Source organism: Parus major, chromosome Z, assembly GCF_001522545.3.
Source record: "Parus major isolate Abel chromosome Z, Parus_major1.1, whole genome shotgun sequence".
NCBI lineage: Eukaryota > Metazoa > Chordata > Aves > Passeriformes > Paridae > Parus > Parus major.
The window spans coordinates 32,866,618-32,891,970 of NC_031799.1; the positions used below are offsets into that span (position 1 = coordinate 32,866,618).

Here is a 25,353-nt window from a genome sequence, read left to right on the forward strand (position 1 = left end):
CAGGAAGGACATGGAACTGCTGGAGAGAGTCCAGAGAAGGGCTACCAAGATGACTAGAGGATTGGAGCCCCTCTCCTATGAAAACAGGACATTTGGGTTATTCAGCCTAAAGAAGAAAAGGCTCCTGAGACCAAAGAGCAGTCACTTAAAAGGGAACTGCAAAAAAGATGGGGATGAACTTTTTTAGTAGGAGTTACTGTGGTAGAAAGAAACTACATTAGTTATACGTAAGGAAGACATTTTTCATATGGAAGATGTTGAAACAAAGGCCCAGGTTGCTCAGAGAGATGTGGTAAATGTCCCATGCTTGGACATACTCAAAGTCGGGATGGACAGAGCTCTGATTGACCTGATCTAGTTGAACATGTCCCTGCTCATTGCAGGGAGATTGTAGTAGATGATCTGGTTTGCAACCAAACTATTCTATGATTCTATTACTTAAGACAGCTAATAACTCACTCTATTTTACACTCACTAAGTATAGGACACACTGTCTGTGATGAAATACTCATTTCTGTCTCTTAAGTATATAGCCTCAGGCTGCCATAGAAGAAAAGCAGAACCTGTAATTCTCTTCACTGTGACTAAGATCTCAGATACAGACTGCAGCTGACCCTAGTAAGGTCAGAAATGAGCCTGTCTCAGAGTTTCTCCAACTACTCATAAGCCACACAGCCATTTTAGAGACAGCAACCTGCATTACTAAAGGTATGTATACCTTCAAAAATGCAAAGTCAGACTCTCAAATGAAAGAAACTCATTGTGGATTTCTTCAACAAGCATAAGACTTTCACTTTGCATGAAAAAAATATATTTGTTATATATCATATATATTATATGAGAATTCATATCACACTCCTCCAAGGTAATTAAAAGCTTCAAAGTTCCTATGTCTATTATTTGAAACAAAACTGGTAATGGGAAATTACTGACAGCAATCCCATAATTTTTTACTACAATTCCACCGTTGCATTTCCTAGACACAGCTTTTGTTTAACTTCTACAGTCATGAAGGTGTCAAGGCTTAATCCTCTATCTGCATCAGTGGGAGCTTATCTTAAAAGAAATTTTGAGGCATTCTGGAACAAACAGATGGAGAACACATATTTTTCTCTAGTTCTCATACTCATAAATTCAAACTACCAAAAGGTTGAATACCTAAGACACAGACAAGAAGTGAAATTAGAAAATAAGGGCTTCCAACTGGTAATTAAATTAAGAATATGCATGCAGCAAAGAACTTTAACTTAGAAGTAAGTAAATAATTATGAAAAATTCTAAACTTACAAAGTTTACTTTATAAGTAAACTGAGTGCTGGAGATGGAAGAGAATTTCTGTATGAAGGTTATACACATAATTCTAAAAGTCAGCAAATTCCTGGTTATCAAGACATTATATTGGAAACCCATTCTTTGCCTTCACATCTTTTTAATATGACCTCTGATTTGCACTTATCATTGTCATCATGCTGAACAAGATGTCCTTTTTTATTTGCATTTTTTAAAAAGAAGGACAAAAAATAGGCCAAAGGAATTAGAGGAATTCATGTAACAACATCAAGGAGCACAAGGATGTCTTTACTGTTTTTTCTTCTGGACATCATGGTTTAGAGAAAATTTAATTAGATCTCATCCATAAACAGAAAAAGTGGGCCACTTGAAGAACTTTTCTGTATAAGTTGTAGTAACTATCCAAAATAAACTGGAAATCAAAGTTTGATTTGATTTCAGCATTGGTGTTAGATTAGGAACAAAGATCTCTTGATGCTAAGAACTTGTGAAAGATCTAGTGAAGATTAACATTGCAGGTTTAAAATTACAGTCCTAACCTCTAAGAGATCTTTAACAAAAGAAAATGCCTTTGTACTTACACTATTAGAGGAAAAACACAAAAGAACCCACCAACTGAAGGCTAACAGGAGTTGTTAATTTTAAAAAAGAAAGAAACTTTAGATTTTTTTTTTTTTTTCTGGTGAATCTCATTCTGATTCCTAGCACTGACAAAGTTCATAAACCTCTTTGCTTTCTTACTGAGTAGCTATACTCCATCTGGGATAGACAGGGACTGCTGCAGGAGTTTGTATGTAGTATCATTGCAGAATGCAGAAGGGAGAAAACCAATATTCTTTTAAAAAGTAAAATACTTATTCTCCTACTACATCTGGATAATCAGATGCTGTACCCTGTATTTTCACTTGTGGACCTTCCAGCTGCTAGTCCTTCAAAAATGGAGGCCTTGCCACTGAGCTGCTTCTGTCAAAAATACAAAAAGGTCCCTTTTGGATATAAGTAATACAGTTTAAAATTGCATTGAATTTCAGAATTGCACCTTTTTTTGCTTATACTACTACCAGTTATGCTTTAATGCTAAATTAGTAATGCTTAGTAATCCTAAACAAATACAGAAAATAACATAAATGAAGCCTTTCAGGTATTTGGCTATTGGGCAGTAAATTGGGAGTAAATAAATAATTCAGTACTTTGCATATCTGAGCTCTAAAAACACATGTGATCACCTTTCATCTTGTCTTTAAATTGCAAGCCATCTATTCCTGTTGTCTCTCCTCATGTGTCCTTTCCCCGTTTGTTTTTTTATTTTTTTTTAAGGTGTTTTTTCCCTGAAAATAATTTCATTAGAGTTGTCTGCTTTTATATAATTGGTTTATTGCAATTTTATCAAGTTAGAGTGTGAATAGAAATATAACTAAATTTTTTACAATCATATCAGTAGAGTTCTGGGCAGCTTAAGATAGTGACAGCATCCAAAATCTAGATCTACCCATTACTTTTTTCTTAGAGCAACATTTAAAATGAAGAGTGAAAAATCCACTGTTTTCATTCCATGCCATATAACAAATATTCTCGTGGTGACAAAAGGAAATTTGTCAGGGTTTTAATTGCTATGGTCTGAAGAGCAAATATTTTTAAGGGGATAGTCAATGACATATGCAATGGAGCAGAAAGCAAATTAAATTACTACTGCATGTCGTGCCCAGATTTTGATATTTTTAGGTGATTTTATTTTTCTTAAATTAAAGCATGAAATTTCTTGTTCATGAGAGCTTTGTTTCTTCTTCCCTCATAAGATACCTTTGTTCAATCTGTCATCTAATCTTGAAGACAAGTGCCAAACATTCTCTATAATGTAGTAAAACCAAGAGACAACTAATACAACAGAGTTTACTTGGCCTGGATCAAACATAATTCCTGCTGATTTTAAAGATAGTATTTATCTTCAAACAATTTTCAAATATTCATGAAAATAGGAATTCCAAGGTGTAGAAGTGAAAACCTCATTATGCTGATGATATTGGGAGTTCAACAACTGATTCTAGTGGGATGAGGATTTCCTTGAGTGTCTGTTAGGCCAGGCACTGTAGGGTCTGGAAACCTACAACTCCAACTGAAAAAATTTCATCTTTTTTGCTTTCCAGCATATCCAAGGAGAATAACAGGACAGCATGTCTTCCTTTCACTAGCCAGTCATAAAATCCAACCAACCTGTGGATGAAGTCATCTGTCATGTGCAAACTGTACTAAAGGGAATCTCCCACTTTCAGCTTCAATGAAAAGCCCCTCACAGACACTACTATTCCCTGACCTCCACAGGTTTATGCATTATTTATGATCTTTGTTGTTCATATTTTTAACAAAGAAATACTGGCTTTGGAAGAAACTTAAAATGAAGCTAAAGTCATTAAGCATGGAAATACATAGTCAGGACAGCTGTACCCTGTGCTGGGATCATGTTTGTATTTAAATATTTATGTCTTCCTCACATTCTCTGTAGGAAACCCCAAGAGGAATACACTGTCTGAAGAACAGGGCATCACTGGAAAATATTATGGAGAAGAGAAACAAGAATTCTGCCTGCAGTGTACAACTTAAGTAGATGACAGTTGAAACAACTAATCAGGGCATGCAGAAATAAATTGTTGTGAAAATTGACAACAAAACAAACACATGGATTATATTTTGGATTCAAAACTAAATGAAAAAAGTTTCAGAAAACTTTCATAATTTAAATTTTTCCACCTACAAAGATCAACACTGATTTTAAAGGGAGATCTATGCTTCTAGTTATATAACTAGAAATTCTCTCAGTGAAACTAGTACAACAATGAGTTGTGCCTTCCCTCTGATTTTTGGGAACCTCTGAAGCAGATCTGACACATCTTGCTACAGAGTTGGAGAGCATTATAAAAAAGAGCTGAATTTTCACACTGAACTGCCCCTTCTGAGAGAAATCTGCAAGGCCTTCATTGCCCATGAGTTATGTTCAACAAAAACACAGTAAATTTTTAATATATGTGGGTAGGATAAAATTTGCAAGCCCACCCACCCTATAGTCATGCAAGTGTAGACCTATATCCGCAAAGTATGACAAAAATGCAATGGTTCCTTTTTGTAGATTTAATAGACCCACTCAGTAAAATAATTCGCTTTGAATGTCTACTTCTTTGATTGTTACTATATATTTATGATTGACCTATAAAAAAATCAGCTGAACAAAAACCTCATAATAAAATTCTCTTCACTAGCCCGAGATATGATTTTTCTTTATGCCAGAATCACACATTTTTATCGACAGCTCAGGTTTCACAGCTCTTACAGTGACATCTATTTCTGTATGTTACGTGGAAGTTTGTAAATACAACTGAAATCCATTCTTGGTTTTGAAGTCCTCTTAATACTGGAGGAAACACCTATATAACTTCTCTCTCTCTCTTTCTGACAGGTATTAACTAGGCTATCTAAACTACTGTCTCTGACTATTTAAATAGATGTGCCCTTAGCTGCATATAACCCAAATGCATTTCTACTCTATGTATGATGTTGCTGACTGTGGTAGTGTAGGGGGTTTGATATTGGAGATACTTTTAAAATAGTCGTCAACATTATCATGGAATCTCAGGTATCTAAATTAGGAACACATTTTTGGTGGTCTCTACTTGAATTGAAACATAGTGAAAGGTGAAAGAAGACCTTGCTGGAGAATGATGTGCCTCATTGCTTCACTTATCTCATTTAGCTGTTTGAAAACTCCCCCAGGAAAAAGCTTTTTTCTTGCTAATGACTGTGTGAAGGGTCATGCCACTGAAAGCTAGGAAAGTGCCACTGCAGCAAAGGTGATCAACAGCACCCTTAGGGTGCTCCACAAGGAGAGCACTGCCAGCAGCTCAAGGAGGTGACACTTTCCTTCCACCTTCATGAGTCATATGTGGGTGCTGGGACTAGTCCCGGGCTCATCAGTACATGGCAGTTGTAAACATACCAGAGCAAGTCCAGCATTGGGTCAGAAACATCATGAGGGGACTGTAGCACCTCTCATATGAGGAGAGGTTGAGAGAGCTAGGACTATCCAGCCTTGAGGAACGAAGGTTCAGGGAGATCTTATCCCCATATATAAGCACATGATGGGACAGAAGGAACAAAAGGGAACAACTCTTCCCTCAGAAGTGCCCACTGACAGGGGAAGAGTCAGTAGAGACAAACTAAAAACCAGAAAATTCCATCCAGATGCATATTGGGATGATGGGTAAACACTGAAATGGGTCTCCCAGAAAGACTGTGGAGTCTCTATTTGTGAACACCTTCAAAATACGTCTGGAAGCTGTCATATTCAACCTGCTGGAGTTGATCCTGCTTGAGCAGGGGATTGGACTAGCTGGATTCTGTAATGCAAGAAGTCACTTCCAACCTACATGAGAAAAACCACATCAATTTTATGAAAGGTAGATGCATAAAAAGAGTATGAGTATCTGCCTGACACGACACTACACTTTGAAGGTCAGTCCAATTGTCTTTTTCACTGGTTTACCACCATCATGTCAGACTGAATTACCACGGGAAGGAGTTAAAGAGAAGACAGTGTAATAATTAACAGCTACTAATGTGTTTGTGAGCCTGGCAGGAAGCCCCCATCTTCTCTGGCAGAAGTCCCTTGCAAACATTTCAGTCTGCAGCTGAGAGGAGAGCCAAAATGGTCTGAGCACTGTGCTGAGAGTACTGTTTTTCCTTGACAGAACAGAAGAGGAACCAAGGACAAGCTGGGTAAGAACAAGAGCGCAAGAAGAAGAAGAATGCTCAGCTTCTTTGCAGGCCTATAGGCGTGCCTAAAGGATGCTCAAGAATGATGAATGATTTAAAGTAGAGATAGTTAATAACATATGAAACTACTTTTATTAGTTTTGTCTAGACTTGCATATTTCTTCACGTTAAATAAAACACTTTTGTGTTTATATAGTTCTGAAGATATATTTCTTCTCTGGCATAGCCACACCTGGAGTGCTGTGTCCAGTTCTGGCCCCTCAGTTTGGGCAGGATGTTGAGACGCTTGAGTGCGTCCAGAAGAGGCAACGAGGCTGGTGAGGGGCTGGGAACACAAACCCTGTGAGGAATGGCTGAGGGAGCTGGGGTTGTTTAGCCTGGAGAAAAGGAGACTCAGAGGAGACCTTATCACTCTCTACAGCTCTCTGAAAGGTGGCTGTAGTCAGGTGGGGTCAGTCTCTTCTCCCAGGAACAACGGACAGAACAAGAAGACACAGTCTTAAACTGTGCCAGGAGAAGTTTAGGTTAGACATCAGGAAAAATGTCTTCATTGAAAGAGTGACTGGGCACTGCAATTATCTGCCTAGAGAGGTAGTAGAGTTACTGTCTGTGGAGGTATTTGAAAAACAGACTGGACATGGCACTCAGTGCCATGGTTTAGTTAATGAGGAGGTTTTAGGTCATTGGTCTATGATCTCAAAGGTCTTTTTGAACCTAATTCTTTCTGTGACTCTGTGATGCTCTGATTCTGTGATTCTGTAAAGTGCACTGAAGTCCTGCAGCATCACAGAATCAAAGAATGGTTAATATTGAAAAACGACTTCTGAAACCCACGTTCTGGAGATGAAGAAAGCGGAAGTGCTCAGATCACTTCAGCCATGCAGGAGCTGAGCATTACCCATGCGTAAGCTGAGCTGCCTGCCTTACTTCTCTGAGGATATTGCAAATGAACAGCTTCAAGCAAACAAAGTTTCCAATGGCACCAATGGCAGTGAGCACAGACATGATGGTGCAGCTCACCTATGTCATGGGAAGAGTAAGAACCTAAGATTTTTGCAAAATGAGGCAAAAGATGGGAGGCTGCTGAGTAACTGCAGGCAAGGGTTACCCAGCCTGTCTTTGGGGTGAGCTAACAGTACCGCTGACATGTAAGAAAAGTATTGAAGTAGCAGCAGCAAATGAAGCAGAACAGTTTGCAGTGAATGGAAAAGTTGGAAAATTCTTAAGACCAGTATGTAGGAACACAACAGAATCTGTCAAGCAATTATAAATCATTCACTACTATGTCAAAAACTCTGAGGATTCCTTTTTATTTTCCTGAGAAGTATGAATGCAGGTTTTCTGGTTGTTTTTTTTTGTCAGAATAGTGACAGTACTGTATTTTTCCATGTTCAGTGAAGTGACAGAATTGTAAGCTCAGCTTTATGTAACAGAAGGTTACTTCTCTCACCAATAACATGCACCATATTTATATCTTCAAAAAAAAGTACAGCATATAAGACAAACGATTCATTTTCTGCAGAATTACATCCTGTAGTTTTCCATTTTGGAAATAGGACTCGAGATGGGAATAGGAGAAAATTGCCAAAGATACCTACTTCTCACAGGGGACTAAGGCATGACAGAGATTTATATCACACTCATTTTCATGCAGAGGATGGCATTTGCATATGAGTTATAGCCTTGTCACACAGGAGCAAGAAAGTCAGCAACTAGCTAAATCCTCACTTGTGGGAGATGTTTTGCTGGCCTGTGGCACCTTATCAGCAGGCAGAAAAGGGGTGCTATGATAATGAAAAGATCTCATTCTTCCTGTGTCTTGATAAAGCTGTGCAAGAAAAACAATGTAGCACTGCTGCTCTAAATCCTCACCCCAGTGCTGGTATTTTCCTTTTCAACAGGGCTGCTGTAGAAGCCTCCAGAGAGAAAATTCTCTCTCCACACTCCTGAAGGTATCTTTTTTAAAGAAACCCTATAAACAACTTATAGGAAGAAGACAGGATTACTACTTGTGGCACACTTTCATAAAAAATACTTACCATCTTATTCTTGCCTTGCTCCCACTGCGCAACAACAGCCATTGTCTATTAAAAAATGTAAAGAGATCTTTGTAGAACCTAGGCTTTCATAACCTAGCAATATCCCTTTCAAAACTAGGACAAAGGTATCTGAGGTACAGGACTCGGGAGAAAACAGCTACAAATGATCAGTGATTGTCATGATTTATCTGCGGGTTGCTTGGATTTTGGATTGGGGTCTGACCAACACAGCGGGTCAGATGATGCCATCCTTATTCATATGGGTAAGGTTGTTATGAACAGACCAGCTGGATTGCCAGACTAGCACTTAAGCAGAAGCAAATATGGCATAGGATTTCCTGGGGATTAATGACTGGCTGAGAGTTGATGATAACCTGAAACACAGGCAGTCATTAATCTTAATCCTCAGGAAATGATCTCTATCAAGGTCATTATTTCTGTAATAAAATAAATGCAAACAAAAACCTAATGTCATATAGATATTTGTATTTTTAATGAATGATGATGCCGCAACTGTAATGTAAAGTTCATGTCCCACTAACAAGCAACCTACACATTCACCTGTTAGAGTGGCTGAACTCTTATCTTCTTAGAAGCTTTATGCTGCGACCAAGATATTGAAGGGGAGAAGCCTTCCTTGTCTAGACTGTTAAATCCACAGCATGACTGCACACCTGCCTGAATACAAAGAGCCAAATATCCAGCAGCTCCCAATGATCTCAGATATCATTCATCTGTCAGGGGTGGGCTGAACACCTTGCAAGCCTACTGATTCTGGAGAGCTCACAAGTTGGCTTTCAAAAGACAGACAAAAGCCAACCAAAACCACATTTATGTGAAAAGGGAAAAGGAAGGGCAGGTTCACAAGTGTGTAATAGTATATTGGGCCTGCTCTGTTTATCCACATTTTGTGGAAAGTAAATCCTACTCTCTCATTTCATGTTATCCTACTTGCAATCAAGTGCATTTTTAAGATGCTTTCAATTGCAGCAGAAGTTGGTTCTGACTTGACAAATGAATTATTCAGAAGTAAATTTGATGAGCTGGTTTTCTATAAATACACTGAATGTTAATGCAATAATAATGGTGTGTAGGTCAAGCTGATCTTTTATAGTCACATGGCCTGTTTATACACTCTATATTGCTTTTGCTACCAAGAAGATGCAGATGGGACTTCTCTGTCACGCTTGCAAAATCTGCACAACTCTAAATGACAGAGCAGTGTGTCTTCTGATACCCACATTTCCCTTCTGATGCCCACATTTCCCTTCTGATGCCCCCATTTCCCTTCTGATGCTCCCATTTCCCTTCTGATGCCCCCATTTCCCCTGCAATTATTCAAGGGAATGTAACAGTGATATTAAAGTGACTTAAAGAGAAAGAAAAGCTGGATCTCTCAGCAGAAAATTAGAAATGTAGCTTCTAAAGGCAATATTTGATCTAGAAGCCCTCAAGAACCAAGAACAGAGCTCCCAGACTTAACCCATGCTTTCCCAGCCACTGAAAACACAGTTCACTTGGCTGTGACAGCTGCAGTGCTGCTGGTGCCTGATCGGGAAGTGAACTGACTAAAGGACCCAGCAGTCCAGAAAGACAGTGGGGCCTGAAGAAGACATCTTATGGGAGAAGACTGAAAGAAGGTGGGTGGAGGTGGGTGAGATGTATATGTCATCATCTTCCTCATCTTCCAGTATGAGGAAGGCAAAGAAGTAAATGCTGAGAAACGGGGAAAAAGGAAATGCTACACGGAGGAGGATGACGACGTCAGGAGTACACCCAAGTGCAGGGGGTTCCAGAGTCCCCGTGTGTGTCTTAACTAACTTTGATAGACACCCTTCAAACTCTTTTTCTGTGAGACCAGCACTTTTTAATGCTTTCATAAACTGTTCTTTTTCTGCAAATCAAAAAAATTCAGCAAATGATGCAATTTTTTGACCTATTGATCTAAGTCATCATCTGGCAGAAATACTTAAGAAATTTAAGCTGACTAAAGTAAGACTGAAAAATTTTTATTACAACTTTCTGCTATTCCTTTGAGTCTGACCCATACTTGCATCAAATGTTTTGGAAAAAGCCCTTTAGCCTCACAGATCATGCAGCAGGTCCATCGTCATTCATTACAGGAGTGCAGGAGAGCTAATTTTCTTTACTGACACAAAACTCAAAAATGTTGAGTTTTTTTGGTAGAGGAAAGGATATGTAAATTGGAGAGAGCAACACGGGCCAGAGAAGGCATCAGATAATCCTTTACATTTCTACATCTCCCCAAACAATAGGTTGATACAGCAAAGGACTGCATTTCTCAGACACTTTTAATAAATACTATTTCTTTCAATTTGTAATAATTAAATGCTATCAGCTTAAAAAATCAGCTGGCAAAAGACTCTAAAAACAAAGATGATGCACAAATTTCATTCTCCAAGGTCATTATACACAGATTAAAACATGAAAACATGGGGAGAATCTTGTAGATAAAATTCATACAGATCCAAGTAGATAATTAATACTGTATAAGATAGGTACCCACATCCATTTTAACACATACTTTTTAAGTGAATGTAAGATTAAAATACAATGACATCCAAATTTATTAACTAGTATTACCTTGCTCGACCAGACACAGTATTTATATCAAATGAAGAAACCATTTGTTTCACAGAAGTTTGCAGAGTAAGCTGAATACAGAATAATTAATATGGACACTTAAAAGCTTAAAATCTCAGAAAACAACATGAGTGTGTTCAGTGGAGACATCCAATACTGCTCATGTTTGCCCTCCAAACTGCCTACAGTGCAAAAAGATCTTGAAACCCAAGACTCTACAAATGAGGTGGTGCCTCAGAAAAGGTTAATAATGTGCCACAGAAACATGGATGCATTTTTCTCAGATTTTTCCTGCAGTTGTAAGTCTGTTTATAAAAAGCTAAAACCAGAGTTCCATGTCCAAAAACAAATTATTGAATGAATTGCACTTTCATGCTCTCATGAACTAAAACTTGAATTCTGTAGTCAGCAAAAGCTTGAAATGCTGTCTTCTTTATATACACCAACTTAAATATCTGCAAATGCCAGTTTTTTGGCCACTTCTTCATGAAAGTTTTGCATTAAAATACAGTAATTATTGTAAATGTAGGTAGATTCTTTTCCCTCCTTTGTAAATTTAACTCAGTGTGTTAGTTTTAATGAAATGTCCAGATAATGAAATGGCTACAGCCTTGTACTTACTTGAAAGCCACAACATATTTCTATTCCCATTCTTTTTAAAGAGTATTACTTCCAGGACAAATATGAGACTTTGGAAAGAAAAAAATCTGCGAACAGTGAAGTATTATGTGTGAGGAAACCCTGAAGAAAATGTTACTGGACTAATTTAAGTAAGATTTATGCATTGTAAACACCTGTATCAATCCACAGTGATCTCCATCATTTTACTGACATAATGAAAACCAGGATTGAGTTACCTGACAAACTTAATTATAAGTAATACCTAATTTTCAGAAATGTAGCACTTTTGTCTCTCCCAAGATGAATTTCAGATTTCAAACTCCTTTTGTCCTTCACTGTTGTGAAGGGGAAAACCTCTGGATCACACTACACAGTGCAAGCTTACTACAGCAGAAAAGTAGACAGCTCTGAACACTGAACAAGCTATGTATGGGAAACAAGTGAAATAAGCTTGAGCAATGGAAAAATACCTGAGAGATGATCTTATTCTCAATTTACATTAGGTTCAAATTGTGCTCCAGTCAACAATTCTAGCTTTCTTGTAGTCTAGTCTTCAATCTGTCATGTATGCTCGAGTGAAGTGCTATACAGTTTTTGTCACTGAAGTTTGAAAGGTCTGTCAGTAATGTTTTAGGTCTCTTTAGTCCTTCCCTATTCCTTCACAAGTGCTATTTCTCAAGACATCTATTACTGCAGCAAGAGAAGTCCCACAGACACACAGACATCAAATAACACATGGCCTTGAAGTTTTTTGGTTCTTCTATGAGAATCCGAGAGTCAAACCATCCCACAATTACAAAGCCCATATGGTTTTCCTGCCAGCTTCTCCAACCAAAGCAGTGGTCTTCTTGATAATTTGTCAAAGAAATAATAAATCCCACCACGCTTGGATAAAGCAAGTAAACCATTTACATGTAACATAGAGGTATGTTGGCTGCATTTTTATTAATGTCAGCATTAAACAACCTGAAGTCAAATCAACAGAATCTCATTCTTTTCTACAGTGCACATGACAAATTATCCATCATTTTGACTTTTTTTAAAAATAAGGTCAAAATCAGGGAGGAAAACAAAAGAAAATCTTTATGAAAGTACAGGACTGTACAGTTTGTGTAACTTTTACATTGCTGCTGAAGCCAGAAGAGAAGAGAATCAGTAGTTATGCATCAACCAAATGATCAGTTTTAGTTTCACTGCAATGAATATGTTTCCTAAGTTGAAAGTGTTGGTGGGAGTACGTATATCACACCATAAAAGTGCAGAACTCTCAGAAAATCCAGACACATTCAGAAAAGATTGATGAAAGCAAGAGAAATGCAAAAAATAGTTTCATGGTGAGAAAGGAAAAATAAAGCATTTGTTTGCTTTTGCATCAGGAAAGCAAAAACAATAAAAATTAATAGGCATACCTTCAGCAAGTGGGTCAAGAGTGTGAATCATGAGCTGGAAGATGCTGTTCCTCATTAGGCTGTTGTGAAGAGATGCAGAGCTTCCTCCTCGCTGGAGACGTGGCTTGGTCTAGGGTAAAAAATATTGTGAAGAATTTAGGGGGTTTTGTTTTTTGTGTGGAAAGACGTCTGAAACATTACGAATTAATCTCACACCTCACTGCACAGTGAAACATTTTGAACTATAGCCTATAGCAGATTACGTTAAGCCACAGGCTTTATCACCCACTGTCATAAATATAGGCAATTTCTCTGGAGGGGATGGATTGTCAGAACAGCCATTAGTCTCACACGGACTCAGGAAAAAAACAGGGCAAAAAGCGTCTGTCTTTGTGAAAACTCATAAAGTGCCAAGAAAATGAAAACCTCATACTTGCATCAGGAAGAACTAATAATGTGTTTCTTTGCAGAACCTTTTGTTTGAATCACTGAAGTCAGTTCTAATTTTTATTACTTTGGTACACTGCAAATATGCATGTATGATCAAAACTATGGAGAGTAAGGGCAGACAGTACTCTTTTTTAATGGCACTCAATCAGAAACACGCTCCTCACTTTGGCTCAATCCACTGAAGTCTCATGGCAAAAAGAGATTGAAAGTGTGGTGAGGCAGTGCAGACATCTACAGCAATGAAACTAATGTACAAGTCTCTTTTGCATGCTTGTAATGAAATATAAAACATACTCTCAGATTCTGTTCCCCATGCAATTGTCTAGTACAATAATCGATGCACTGCATTTACCTCATAGAGTAAGACTGTTTTGTGGCTGTTCGTTTCAATAAAAAGGATAGTGAGAGCCAACAGACTACTGACTAGAACAACTCTGAAATACAATTAGAGGGGAAAAAAAACCTCTGAAGAAAACAATATTTGGCAATAATACACGGATTAATCTTTGGTGTCATACACATACAAAATGATAAATTATAGAAACCAATAAAGAAGATTAATTCACTGCTTTATGTTTGGAAATACATTATTTAAATTCTATAGCAGCATAGGAGAAGAAAGAAATCCCAACAATTTAAAAAAACATTGATGCACGTCAAAGTAAGGTAAAGCTTGCCTCACCACCCCCCTGAGAAACAAATGCTCAGATGCATAATTGCTGCCTACCGTCAATGTTTGGTCATCCTTGTCTCCAGCATTAGGTGACTGCATGAATGGGAAAAAGAACAAAAAGAAGTGTCAGATGGAGCACATAGGGAATGGAAAGGCAGTAGAACATCACACATGTCTGATACTATGAATTATGTTGTGACAGATTTTTGAACCACTCAAGGCATCCTACTGATCAAGTAAATCAGAGTAAATTCACACTGCAGTGTGCAAGCATCTTTTAATCTTGTCAGTTTCTTGGACAGGAAACTGTTGTCATTTCAGGGCCTGGCACAGCAGCTGGGCTGCAGATCACAATGTTCACTTTATACAAGTACCCTGTACAGCAACCAGTTTGAGAGAGTGAAGATAGAAGACTAAGGGCAACGAGAAACTCAGGATTGACCAAACTGAGCAGAAAAGAGTGAGTTCCACAAAAAGCCTAAAAAGGAGTAACCTTGGTATTTTGCATGAAGAGACTAGGCAAAGAAATGAAAAAATATATTTCAGTTTAACCACTCCCTACAAATTACCATTTAGCTCAAACTGGCAGCTCTGATTAAGGGCAAGCAACATGGTACACACTGCCCTGCCATGAAGGAAAATGAGACCCTGAATAGGTCTTAAATTATCTTCTCCATCTTGAGGATTCTTTTTTACTGCTATGTAATACACAGAAAACAAATTACATCACAACAGTTCTATGGAACAATGTCTCCCATTCAGTTAAACCCAGTTTTTGGACACACATCAACACTAATTTTTTAGACATGCCTTTTGGGTTAATTAACCTTGAAGATTAAGTGGAAGCTATGAACAAACACTGATGACAGAACAAACATCCTTTACGTTCCATAATAAATACAAGAGTAATGAGAACCGAACTCTCTATCAAAAATGTGCTTCTACAGCTCTGAACTATTAACTCAAAGAAAGATAATCAGACAACAAGAATGTCTTTGTTCTAATAAAGGAACTACCTGTCACCTCTAAAATAAATCTAAACTTGTGTGAGAAAATAATAGGAAAAAAGTTTTATGCTGTATTGAAGAAAACTACCACAAAAAGAACGTCCAAAGGAATAAAATTAAAATGAAACAAAAAGAAAATATAAAATCTGTACTCTAAAAGGTCCTTTTAAAAATAGATGTGTCTTAGAAAATGTTGGCCAAAGGTGTACATATATATGGTTATATATTATACATATTCATGCATCTTTCAGATATAAACCCATACAAATGAGCAAATCAACAATTTATATGTGGGTATTTTGAGGGACCTTCATGGAAAAAAAATCCATATGACAGCAAAATTTGCAAGAAAGCGAAAAAGAGAAGCTGGGAAAGCTTTTAATGTCTCCAAAAAGAAGCAGTTTAGGGTAGTTGAGTCCTAAGGATCAGTGGCTATAGTTATAGAAGTCTTTGATAGATGGATGAATGCACAGAACTGGTACTTGATTAGAAGTTTAAAAAAAATATTACTTTTTCTTTATACCTTGATTTTCTGAAGATAGGAAATATTTTTTTTTTTTTTTTTTAATATTGAAAGATATGAGAATTGGTGAAACTGAGTAAATTGTACTTTCTATCTGACAAAGGTCAGAAGACTATCACTTTTCAAAATTTCATGTTGAAGGAAACACTTCTCATTTACTTGAAAAATAATGGGATGAAGCTAAAAGAATGCATAAAACCAGCTAGTTGATAATTTTCACCATATAATTTGATTAGTAAAAGATAATTATATAAAAAAAAAGAAAGAATAATGAAACACATTTTCTATATGCGTTAAGGAAGCAGAAGTGTGAAATAATTTAATTATTTGCCAATACAAATTGGGGCATACACCATGAAATGGATTTTTTAAATTATTTTTTCCACACATGATTAGCCATGCAATTGTTTCTGAGTTGAACTTGCCAGTCGAGTTATATTCTAGCAAAAGTATTCAGGACAATTTCAAAACCAGGAATGTAAACAATAGTTTGACATTCTGGTGATACTAAATACTTATATTTCCTGTATTTTATCCTGGACTAACAATAAAAAAAACCCACCTTTAAATAACATCTTAAACTATGGCAGTGAAAAATTCAGTATTGGATGGCATTTTGACTGCACCAGGATGGAAAAGTCAGAGTATTTTACTATTGTTCATAGCAAGTTTTGAACATGGTCTTTGCTACTTAGTTTTGGTATCATATACTGCATGGGAAAGTATCTTAAAGTATCATTTTTTTCCTTGCAGAAACATTGAGTATTCAGGTATTTTATGCCGTCTTATTTTGAGACAACACTTAAAAACTGGTCCAGCTGGTGGTGTTTCTTTGCAATGGGAATGAATACTGCACTTGTGGACCCGCTCAACCATGACATTTAAAAGAAAATACACGTTTTCTGTAAATATAGGTTTCTTCTTAAATCATGGCAACTTTTGCATGTTAGTTCCCTTAGGATCAGAAAGAGATGAAGGTTCCATGTCTTATATAGTACAAATATTTCTGAAGGTTTTACTAGTGAAAATTATCTTCTGCAATTTTACACTTTAACTTCTTTAAACCATGAATTTATTATGATTCTGCAAAGTGAAAAAAAACTGCATTCTAGCATACCTTCTTATTCAAAAGTATTTGGGGCACAATCCATTATCATGTTTTTGTCAGAATTATAAAATGACTAATCATTAGACAGATGACTAATTTTTTTAGAGAATTCATGTTACTTCTCCCATGCCCCATGGCAGGCCATCAGAATTTGTCCATCCTCCTGCCACCATCAGTGATCAAACTTGCTTCAGATGAGCTAAAAGTCTTAAAAGACTTAGTTTCAGGAAGAATACATAAAAAATATCTACTTGCTATGGAGAAATGTTTTCTGGTACTCTTTTCACACATCTCTCCTCCTCAGTGACCTAAGTCCATCAGTAATTGAGCCTGACAAATTCCTTGCCTTATTTGGGAACATATGTTGTAGAAAACCAGGCTTCTGAGTAATTCATGCAGGAGGTGATGGCTCACTAAGTGCCTGGTGAGTCTACCAGTGCTTTCCTTTGACACAAAGAGCATCATGACAGTCAAAGGAGGAGCAGAATCTGTAAAGAGCTCTAGGTATTTGACACAGAGCATCCCTGTTAGCAAAAGGTGGCTAGTAACTTGGATCATCTGTTAGAGTGTGTAGTCCACAGCCAGAATCAGAGAGCTGACTGTCCACAGCTCAAGCTGTTGTTGCTGTAATTGAAGCTTCCATGTTAAAGGTTCAGTAACCAGAAACAATCAGTGAGCTGGACTGCCCATTCTCTGAGAAATGCAAGCTGTCAAACAAAGCAAGTAAAAATGCAATGGGATTTCAACACCCTTTCTGCAGAGTGGGTTCACATCTCTTTTCTACCTGATAAATATTTTCCAAATATAATAATGAAAAGCTGTTAAAAATCAATCAATCAATCAATCAATCAATCAGTCAGTCAGCTTTTCTGGGAATAATGGCATTTAGTGGTGTTTGTTGGGTGGCAGTGTGGTGCTAAATGCAATATGATGTCTCCAATTATTGTATTGTATGCGCCCAGACAGGAATTTGCATAACTGTCTCAAGATGCTTTCTAGCACAGGACTTCTGCTGCTCTCTCTTACTCCTACTTTAAAAAGTGGCATCTGGACACAGCAACTTTATAACTGGTGGTGAGTCACCACTTGTCAGTCCTCAAGTAAATTCCAGAATATTTCTAGGATTCTCTAATCTTGCACTTAAGGGCTCCTAGGTTTTTTTTGTTAGACTGGACTGCAGAAAAATGAGATAGATTTCAAAGGCAGTCACTGAAGTCAATCTAGTTAACATAAGACGTTATTTCTAAAACCAGTATCCTAAGGAGTGCTAGTAATGCAATTGGAATTGAACCGTTCTGCATTTCTTTGAAATTACATGGAAAGTCAGATTAAGACATAACTAAAACCCCAGCAACAAACCAGATAGGCAGATTTCAGAAATAAGCCTAATAAGCTTAGTGAGGGAACCAAAAATGAAGGTAATACTTCATCTAGTTCTCTTAATACATAAATTATTGATTTTTACCAAATTAGAACCCCCTAGACATCCTTTCTGTGACTACTCCAAAACAATCCACAATTCTAACCTTTACCTACTTGATGGTTGGCTGGAAAGATCAAATCCTAGTGGTCTCGATTATCTTAAACTAAAATTCTATGTATCCATGGGAATAAAAACTGGCCATCACCACCTGCAGTACCTCTGTCAGGTGCTGCAGTGGGGCAGTACAACTTTGTAACTCATTACCCCACTCTCTAGACAATTTTTGTAAAAAGGCTGTAAGTAGCTGCAAGGGAATACCTCTGTATTTAAGCTATAGTAAACTGATAGTAAGGATTTTAAGTTGTATATTACTGCTTAGACATCAGTATCTGAATCCATACTGTGAATTAACACTGCATAAAGGACCTTGGATCTTATTTAAAACACAGGAAGAAAAAGCTTTAGTAACCACATTGTAGAAAAATACACTAAAGTTCTCTTTCATTTTGCCTTCTTTCTTCTTTTCACCTTTCCCTTTTCTAAAAGTAAAATAAAACACGGAGTTTTACCTAAAGAAACAGACCTCTGTATTGTCGAAGAAAGTAAATATGATTCACAAAACCACATCCAAAATTAAAGTGAGGTTGTAGAGTTGCTTTACTCATCAAAATGAAGACTGTATTAAATTAGAGGTTGAACTTCCAAAGACATTAACCTGGACCACCAAAATGGAATATCTGGCTCCATTTACAACAGCTTTTTTAGAGGCACCAAGTGTGAAAGTAGTAGCTCTGGAAAAAGCAAAATGGCTTTGTTAATTCAGATCAGTTGTCTCTTTTACGCCAGTCTGTCCATGCAATTACCCAATGTGCATACACATAGTGAATCCTCATAAATGTTCAGAAAAGATGCATCATAGCTGATTTGAGCAGTGACAAATAGATGGTGTAAGCCATCAGTTGCTAAATCACATGCTAAAGTTAGGTCAACTGATTTAATTCCAGATATCTGTGTATCCCACTGAGTGAAATAAGGCTCTCTCTTCTAGTCAGACTGTATAACCAATTATATGGTATTTAGTTCCCCATCATGTGTAAGGAAGAGTCTGCCCCATGTCTCTTACCTTCTCTGAACTTGCTTAAAGTCAGGTATCTTTGGCTTAGGGTGGCAATGTAATAGCTCAAGCTTAGACTTCATGAGTTTTTAATCACCTTAGTGTCAAAAGTAATTATGCAGTTTTAAGTTGTCCCTCTTATCCCCGTTTCAAGACTTACCAAAGAAGTCACCTTTTGCTATTTTTTGACTCAAATAATTTAGCACCCACCACAGCTCTGTATGTCTATGTAACTTTCAGGAGGGCAAAAGAATCCTTAAATAAATAAGTTAATAAATAAATAAAATCTAAATCTATGTACTTAATAGTCATTAGATACACATGCAGAGAACATGTGTTCACAAGTGACAGTTTAAGTACTTCAGTATGGATTTATGTGGCTAACTTTAAAATACATGGATTTAAAGCCTTTAATATGCTGCTACTTCATCAACAACATTACACGAGAAAGCACTAGTGAGTGCTCCAAGTATAAGCTCTCAAAACTTAAGAAATTTTGGAATTAAAATCACCTATGAAACAAGAAGCAAATTGTAAGGAGGGGACTGGGAAGGTTCTAATCTGAACTGCAATTGCACCATAGAGACTACTGACAGGAAATGCTTGCTCTTCATTTTTTTGCAACTCAATTAAACATGACTGGCTTAGCAAGAAGCCAGCAAAAAAAGCATTTCCTGATACTTCTTGCCTAAATACACAAAGGATCTGCAACAGATAATGGAGGTTTCAGAGTTTGCCTTAGAAGTGGTCACAATAATTCCCAGAGGGAAAAATGTTTGACAAAGTCTCAATTGTTGCTGTTGCTATGCTGATTTGCAGCTCCTGAATAAATTTCACTGCAGTCTGTTGGCTATATACTGCAGTGGCTTCATCACACAGACAAAAAAGGCTGCAGTTTCACTGCCTTTCCACCTCTAGCACCCTGGATATCCTGAAGGACAGCTCCAGCTGCAGAGAAGAAACCAGGCGGCACAGCCCATAGGGAGGAAATGCTGAATCAGCACATCCTCAGCTGCCCTCGTCGAGTCCCTGCTCCACCAAGATCTCCTCACTTCTCTCCTCTTCTTTCATGGCTGTCTTTCCCTTCCAGGCGACCTTTCTGTTACCAGGATCTCAGCTGGCAGAAATGCCTGACTGAGCCCTCCAGATTGTGGCTGCAGGAAGAATATAAGCAAATGTGTGAGGGGCACATACAAATGTGTGACATATTCATATAATGAATGACACCGGGAAAGCTAGCTGAGTACTGCTGGCAGTGGATGTATCCCACAGTGTTGGAAAGGGACAGAGAACAGAATGCAGAGCACTGGCCAAAGGGAAAGCCTTGGCTGTCCTCTGGGACCCCCTCTCCCGTGAAACAGTAATAACATTTAAAGTGGTCTAACTCACACATTAAAAAAAAAAAAAAAAAAAAAAAAAAAAAAGAGAGAGAGAGAGCAGGGCTAAAGGAAAGCATCAAAAATACAGTTGGTATTGAGGTACAAACATTTCAAATAACCGTGTTTCAAAACATACAATCATCATCTCTGGGAGCTTGCTGGCAGCTATGTGCTGCAGTAACATAGGTATCAGTTTTACACCAGTAATAGGTAAAATCTATCAGTCAGCTTCTGTTCCTCCATTTCCTCATTCATTACCTAGGAGTAAAGACACTATTTTGTGTCTAAGTTTGTAAAGAACTTTGTTCTTATGGAGAGGGCTGATTGCTTTAGGGGCTGGTTACTGGGTATGACTGCCCTCTCTACAGCAATTAACTGTGCTCCTTTGGGTTTGGCATCTCCTGCTGAGCACAACATAGAGGTTCATTCCAATAAGCTAAAAAGCAAATCTTCTTTGAGAGCAGCATCTCCAATAGCTATAGGTAAAGGCTCAAAATGTACTTCCTACAATGCTTTGTTAGCTAATAAACATTTAATTTTTAATCTTTTTGCACTATTTATGTCTCTAACAAATCTGAACCTAGGGGTTTACAAAATTATATAAGAATTCATGTAATCAAAACACACAGAACACTAATGCTTTTCACATCCCATAGGATGTTAGACTAATTCCTGAACACAGTAAGAGGGAAAAAAATTGAAAAAATGATGGTTTAATTTTTTTATTCATCCACTAACTGGATTATGTTATGTGTTCTCAGTTTTACAGTGTGAAACTAGACATCATGTCCAAGACAAAGTATTAATAAAATAAAGTATCTTAATTTTACCTATTTGACTCAACAGTATTTAAGACTCACTGTCGTCCTAACTACATCTGCCTCTATGTTTATCCTTCAGATAACCATTTTCAGCTTTTCCATCGCTGCCTCTTAGGTCCTTTTATGAAATGAAATATGAAAATGCCATCTAAGGTTTTGTCTTTTACCTGGTGCAGGGATAGGAAGAAAATATTTTATGGAGAAATAGAGATGAAATTTTACAGAAGAACCTGCAGATAAGAAACCAGCAAGCGTGCCCAATGGAGGTGTGGACAGAAAAGCAAGTCAGATATCCAAATTTCATCTACAACCATAAAATAAAGCAAAAAAATTTTCTTCAGTTTAGGAGAAGAAAAAAGAGGACCACATTAACTTCGGTCTTACTCTGATTACATGCGATTTTGACTATTTTCTACAATGTTCTGCTTGGCATTAAGATGAAAGAGATCAAAGATTTGTGCTCTGAAATCAAGAGCATCCCTGTGTGCTGAGATTCTAGAGACCACCAAATGTGTTCTGGACAATGTTCAGTATGCATGTGCCAAGTTACTTTTAACTCCATTCAAGCCAAGAGATGGAACCCATGCAGAAAGACCTAAATGACACTGTTCTTCCTAAATGAAGGCTTACAACCTTCAGAACGTAAATCAGACCTCCCCCATTTTGGCTCTCACTGTCTGGATCATCAGAAAAATTGTGTTCTTCATGGCATAGCCCAGGATAGACAAAAAAAGTCTTTGTGCTCACCTTCCTTAATCAGTTTGCTATTTCACACTGTCTTTTGCAGTACTGATTTGTCCCTACAACTATGACACAGATGCCTGTAGGGAAACCATTGCCTGTGCAGAAGCTGTTCTCTTCCCTGCAAAGTCTGGTCCTCCAAAAACAGCTTCCTAATTAATATTTAAGCTAAACATCCAGCTCCAAAGATAGTTCCCTTGTGATCAAAGAGGATAGGCATTGGGAAAAGCAGATGTGCTGGAGTTAGGAAGGACTTACAAGGATGTAATAAGAGACCATAGTACAGGAAATCCAGAGAGAGTTCATGAAGTAGTGAGGGCAGCAGTCTAAGCAGCTACTGATGGTACTGACGTCCAGCTCTTAGCTGTATTTCACCTCTTTATCCCATTTACAGTCTATGGAAAAAGCATTTCTTTACCTGAATAACAGGTAAGGTGAAGCCAGATGAGCTTCACGGCAAAACATGAAATTTCTCTGAGACTTTTCTGAGAAATGTTATTTTGGACACCAGCCAAAATAACAATCTGCAAGGTCTTTCAATTAGCAAGAGAAGGGAAACTCACAGTAACTCCATCCATCTTTTATGTAATTCCATTCCACTACAATAAAATTTAAAGTCTGGTATCTCTAAGTCTGCAGTCTCTAACTGCAGAAGTCACAAGCACAAGACCATTCCATTACCCCCAGCTGTAAGCATCCTTCTAGCCATCAGTTACTCCCCAAATGCACAGTCTGCCTTTGTCATAAAATCACAGAATCTCAGAATATGCTGAGTTGGAAGGCATCCACAAGGATCATCAAGTCCAACTCCTGGCCCTGCACAGGATGCCCTAAGAGTCACAGCATGTGCCTGAGAACACTGCCCAAATGCCTCCTGAGCTCTGTCAGGCTGGTGCTGTGACCCAGGGAGCCTGTTCCAGTGCCCACCCACCTCAAGGTAAAGAATCTTTTCTGAATATCCAATCTAAACCTCCCCTGTCACAACTTCAGCCCATTCCCTCAGGTCCTGTCACTGGTCACCGGAGAGAAGAGATCAGTGCCTGCCCTCCGCTTCCTCTTGAGAGGAAGTTGTAGGTAGTGATGAGGTCTTTTCCTCTCATGACTATTCCCCCAGAACCTGTATCTTCATTGTATCTTAGACTTTCCTGCTACCTCTTTTTTAATTCTATCTCATTGGCAAGCACATCACACAATGCCCACGGAAACCCAGCCCATTAGGAACATTCTGCTTCAGGGACAGGCACACCTCTGTATCTTAGAGGGATGTTCCTACTGTTTCAGCTATCTGCTTTCAATAAGAAGTGTGGTCATAACACTCTGCACTTAGCAACAAGAGGGCTGTTACATCCCACTGCTTTCAATATCGCCCAGCCCTAACAGTCCTTCTTCAGTGTAAAAGGTACACTAAATGGAAGGACTGAAGAGAGTTTTTAACAAAAATTATACCCTTACATTGAGTGAAGTCATCCAAGACAGAAGGGATTTGAAACTAAGAGCTGAACTTGCATAGTGAAGCTGGGCCCTCATAAATGAAATAGACTGGTTATGAATTCTACTAAGACAAATAAAAATGCTTTCTGAGCCTTAGTATATCTATTTGGTGATTATTTAATAGCCAGACTCCAGTTTCAGTGGCTACATTCTATGGTAGCATGTTTTTGGCTTTAACATCCCAAAATAAATCTGTTTCCAGGTAGTGCGCACTCTCTTGGATCTACAAAAATCTGGCTGGGAACAACCTAGTTCCCTAGGATACAATTTTAATACAATTAAATTAGTAATGAAAAGAAAACTTTTAGTTAAGGCAAAACAGAAATCACTATATGCTTTGCAGTGTTAATCTGTCTGGAAGTAATCCATAAACAGGAAAAATCCCATTGCTATGAATCTACATGTTTCTAGCTCAACATGATTCTGCAATCACACTGCAAGCATGTAAAAACTTCAGCGAACAATGCACATGATTCTTTTCACAATATTCACCTGAGATTTGGATATTTGCAGTCTGTTTCAAGGTAAATTGTCAGTAAATATGGTTCTTTCATGTGGGAGTTCTTTCACGTGAGTATCCAATCAGGACTTTATGAATTTAAGTTACATTTTATTATATGGGGTTCCATACATGGTCTTTTGCATTACACTTTTGTGTTTATGATGCTGACCAAGAGAGTCAAAGGAATAAAAGAATTTGAATCTTGTAGAGTCATCTTTCCATTTGTAAAATGGTGTGTGGACAGAATGAGGAGAAGCACGGATTAGAACTCCCAAAGTCTGTCTGCTTCCTGTTTGCTTTAACTGGCTGTTTTACAGTAGACATCTCTGTGTATGGACATTTGTAATATGCTTCATAAATAGCACTCCTGCAGTTGTGCTGTAGATGTCAATGGCAATACCTGAAGTGTGCTTGTTTTATTAAATTTTTTTTTTCTTTTTGTTCAAAAACATGCTTACTGAAAGGGACAGAATCATCAGAGCTATCATTGTTCAACTCCTGCTAACCATGTTTTATGTGCAAACGGAACTTTCCTATTTACAGTCACAGAAATCTCCTCTCAAACCAATAATGTTTTTAAATATTCTAGTTAAATCTGAATTATCAAAACCTCTGTATTTTGGTTCACAGAGATTAAGCAAAATTTAAGAAGATCAGGTAAAATCATAATCTTAATAAAAAAACCACAAGTACAGGGGACACTGGCATATGCCCCCAGATCAAAACAACAAAAAATACTGTCTCAAAGTCTTATTTCACACCACTCAGAATTAATTTCATGGCATTAGCATAAAACCAAATTAATTGAGAACAGGATCTGATTGTGCATGCAGGAAAAGAGGTGATATTTATTCCACAGCATGCTGAAAGAAGGTGTCCATCTCATAGTTTGTTAGATAAAAAGCAAAAATACAGTGAAAATAAAAGGCATATTTTGCAATGCAAATTATGGTTTTATTATGATTATAATAAAGTTTATCTGTAGGATGTGCTCCTATTTCACACCTTTTCCCAGACCTTTCCTAACAAGGGCTTTTGAAGTCATACAGTCAGGCTCTATACAGACCCTGCAGATTGTTGGGTTTTGTTAGCTCAGCCTGGAGCCTCACCAAGCAAACAGCAGGATGCAAAAATGTGAAGACTTTGGTGTATTTTAAAGTCACAAGTGTCTGACACACAACACTGAGAGCTGGGAAAACGGAGGGCTCAACATCGACTTACTTACCCTAACAAGCCAGATCAAACTGCATTGATGATCTGGAGAGTTCAACTGCTCCAACAAAAACAATTGCCTGACTATTTCTGCAAAAAGCACTTAAGTCACTTCAATATCCTACCTATTCTAGTCAGCTCTCACAGCAATGGCTGTTGAAAAAAACAATTAAAATTGCTATTAAAATTGCTTTCCCAAGGCTATA

General features: G+C 37.7%; 1 protein-coding gene across 5 annotated transcripts in view; it reads right to left on the reverse strand.

The window, feature by feature from the left end:
* Window positions 1–25,353, reverse strand: part of SLC24A2 (solute carrier family 24 member 2) — a 112,490-nt gene that overhangs the window by 43,421 nt on the left and 43,716 nt on the right. For all 5 annotated transcript variants that reach the window (XM_015615373.2, XM_015615374.1, XM_015615369.2 and 2 more), the window contains 2 exons: window positions 13,881–13,919; window positions 12,725–12,833 (listed from right to left, as the gene is read on the reverse strand). In XM_015615373.2, the coding sequence (XP_015470859.1) occupies window positions 12,725–12,833; window positions 13,881–13,919 (148 nt within the window). The remainder of the gene's footprint in view (window positions 1–12,724; window positions 12,834–13,880; window positions 13,920–25,353) is intronic.